The 2,998-nt window shown below is 64.5% G+C and overlaps 1 protein-coding gene across 1 annotated transcript; it reads left to right on the plus strand.

Moving 5' to 3' along the window:
* The first annotated feature begins 962 nt into the window (after positions 1–962).
* On the plus strand, positions 963–2,329 carry S100A6 (S100 calcium binding protein A6). The gene is made up of 3 exons (XM_036922191.2): positions 963–1,120; positions 1,595–1,753; positions 2,094–2,329. Exons 2-3 carry the CDS (start codon positions 1,616–1,618, stop codon positions 2,226–2,228), a joined length of 273 nt encoding a protein of 90 aa, XP_036778086.1. The 5' UTR covers positions 963–1,120; positions 1,595–1,615; the 3' UTR covers positions 2,229–2,329.
* The last annotated feature ends 669 nt before the right edge of the window (positions 2,330–2,998 follow it).

The following is a 2,998-nucleotide window of genomic DNA, read 5'->3' on the forward strand; positions in this document are numbered from 1 at the left end:
TCTGGAGGCTGGTTTTGTGATGTGTGGTCCACCTGTGCTGGGGGTGGGTGGGGGGGAGGTGGGGTGAGGGTGGGATGGGGAGAGGGGCCAGGCAGAGGGTGAGAGCCTCTGGGTGTGAGGGTCCTGCGCTCCCACCCCACTTCCTGTCCTTCCTCAGTCGAATGTCCCTGAGTTTATCAGGGCTGAGTTTTGCTCTTCTGGAAAATGGGGAAGTTGGGCCCAGCTTTTGTTTGCTTCTCAGGAAACGCTGCAAAGATGCCGTGAAAGCTGAGGGGGAAAGGGATCTGAGGGTGTAGACACGGCGCAGCTGGGGAGTGGTTCCTGGCGGTGGGCAAGCCAGGCTGGCTGGTCACTAGCTTACAGGAGGCCACCCTGACGACACCGGGCGGAGAGGGAAGTCTGGCCTTTGCCTCTGGGCCAGCCCCCTTTCCCCCTCCTCCATGTCTCCCTCAGCAGCAGCACGGGACCCCAGTGGTCCCAGGGACTAGGGCTTTCTACTCCCCCTCCTCCCTTATCAAAATCCTTTCTCAGGAGAGCTGAAAACCTGAAACAACTAACGATCCTTACAGGGACTGGCCAGGCTGGTGTGCACGCAAATGGGCAAGAGGTGGAATTCCAGGTTGGGGTGGGGGCGGCGAAGGGCGCCGAGGGGAGGGCAGGGGATGGGGGTCGGCGGTAAGAACTGATTTTTGCTGAGGGATGGTGTCCTAGACGTCCTTTAAATAACATCCTGTGGACTATGGCTGCTCCCCATACCCCCGCCCTCACACACACACACACACACACACACACACGCGCGCGCGCGCGCGCAGCACCGACCGGCCCAGCGTCCCCTCCCCACGTCGCCGCGGCGGGCAAGCAGCTCTGGCGGTCAGAGGTCCCCCACCCTTCCGCTGGACTCCTCCGCCCCCCGGAACCCGGAACAGCCCCGGGGCGGGAGGCGGGGAAAGTCGAGGGGCCCGTGTTTGGGTGTGAAGCCGGGGCCGGGGTGGGGCGCGGGGCGGGCCCTGGCGGGTGAGGGGGCTCGCGGCCGGCCTCCCGGCCTCCGGCCTATAAGGCGGGCGGACAGCGCGCAGCCCGCGCCCTGGACGTTCCCCTCGCGCTTCGCTGCAGCCGCGCGGTGAGTCCCCGGGGCAGCCTCGTCCTCGGACCCGCCCCGGGCTGGTCCGGCCACCGCCCGTCCCCGCCGGCCCAGCGGCAAGGACGCGAGAAGCGGCTGCGCCGGCCCGGGGCTAAGGCATCGCGTGGGGCGGCGCCCCGAGTGTGTCCCTCCGGGGTGCGGGAGGGTGTGTCCTGGGTGTGGCAGCGCCCCGGTGTGTGGCCCCGTGAGGCTGTGTGTGTAGCGCTGGGTGCCCGCTGCCCGCTGCCCGCTCCCCAACGTCGGCAGCTCCGCAGGACGGTTCCCGGCTGGGGCCGCAGACCCCGTGGAGCCCCTCCCGCTGTCCCCCTCCTGCGCCGACCTCACGGTGCTGGGGTCGGCCCTCTCCCTCCCCTTCAGACCCGGGGCTTTCTGATGCGGGGTGGGCAGGGGAGGGGGTGGTGGGCGCGGAGGCCCTGGGGGGTGCCGTGCGTGAGAAGGCCCCTCTGCCCCCAGCTCTGAGCCCAGCCCTCAGCCATGGCGTGCCCCCTGGATCAGGCCGTCGGCCTCCTCGTGGCCATCTTCCACAAGTACTCCGGCAGGGAGGGTGACAAGAACACCCTGAGCAAGCGGGAGCTCAAGGAGCTCATCCAGAAGGAGCTCACCATTGGCGCGGTGAGTGCCCCCCAGGCTGCTCTTCCGCCTCGCCCCTTTGGAAGGGGGCTTCGGGCCGAGGGAGCAGCCGGGTGCCTGTGAGTCCCCGGGGTCCGCATTCCGAGGCTTGCCGAGCCCATGGGCCCACTCCCCTGAGGGGGTGTGGGACTGTGGTGGTCGCTCCCCGAGTGATGAGCAGGACCAGAGGAGAAAAGTGGGGTGAACCCAAGGGATTGCCTCAGACCTGCGGTGACCAGTGAGCGCAGAGTGACCTGTGTGAGAGAGGGCCGGCAGGGGGAAGGGGGGAGAAGACAGGGTCCCCATCGCCACTGAGTCTGGATTTCCCGCTCTAACATGTTAGAAGCTGCAGGAAGCCGAAATTGCAAAGCTGATGGATGACCTGGACCGGAACAAGGACCAGGTGGTGAACTTCCAGGAATATGTCACCTTCCTGGGGGCCTTGGCTATGATCTACAATGACGTCCTCAAGGGCTGAGAATACATTGGGACCGTGGAGACACCCTTTAGTGGGCCTGTATAAGTCAAATCCAATGGTGGGTAATTGTATAATAAATATTTTTTTGGGGGTTCAACCTAGCTCTGTGTCCTGGCCTCCCAGTGATTTCTGTTTCCTCTTCTGCTTGGTGCTGCATTGGCCATAGAGGGTTTGCTCCGTGCCTCCGGGAGTGACTCAGTGACTTACCAGGCCCAGAGAACTATTGGGGGGGTGCACCCTGACAAGACCACTGCTAGCTCGTAAGTGCCTTCATGTGTATTGGAAGAGATGCTCGCTGTGGACCAAGCCATCTTATGGAAAGGCTCGCGTGGTCTGCAGCAGAGAGGGGTCTCTGATGGGCTCGGAGAAGGAAACAGTGCCAGAGCCAGGCTGTGAGGGGTCCAAAAGGCCGTCCTAGGCTGGGCTCTGAAGGTGACCTGCTCCGCTCTGGGTGTGGTGAGGGGGTGGGGCCAGTCCACTTTCTCACCACAGTGAAGTGGGCACAGAGAGGGCACGGCTGGTGTGCGCACAGCCTGGCCAGGGCCCCCTGAGGACGTTCAGGCTGAGTTCACTGCAGGTGCTGGTGCCCCCTTGGAGGCGGGAGGCACACCTTAGAGGTGTGTCCCTGCATTCAGGAACAGGGTCCTCTGTGTTGAGTGTGGTGGTGTGAGCAGCTGCACGGACACGTGAATCATGGGGCGCTCGCAAGTGGGTGGGATGGGCTGGGCTGACCGCAGCTTCTAGCCTTTCAGTCAATATTGAGCCAGCCC

This window comes from Manis pentadactyla, chromosome 19 (assembly GCF_030020395.1).
Source record: "Manis pentadactyla isolate mManPen7 chromosome 19, mManPen7.hap1, whole genome shotgun sequence".
In the NCBI taxonomy this organism is placed as follows: domain Eukaryota; kingdom Metazoa; phylum Chordata; class Mammalia; order Pholidota; family Manidae; genus Manis; species Manis pentadactyla.

Bases quoted from the DNA above. Each gene is read 5' to 3' on its own strand.
- S100A6 (XM_036922191.2), top strand. From the start codon at position 1,616: ATGGCGTGCCCCCTGGATCAGGCCGTCGGCCTCCTCGTGGCCATCTTC. The intron at 1,754-2,093 runs GTGAGTGCCCCC...CTAACATGTTAG, and splicing joins AGGAGCTCACCATTGGCGCG to AAGCTGCAGGAAGCCGAAAT.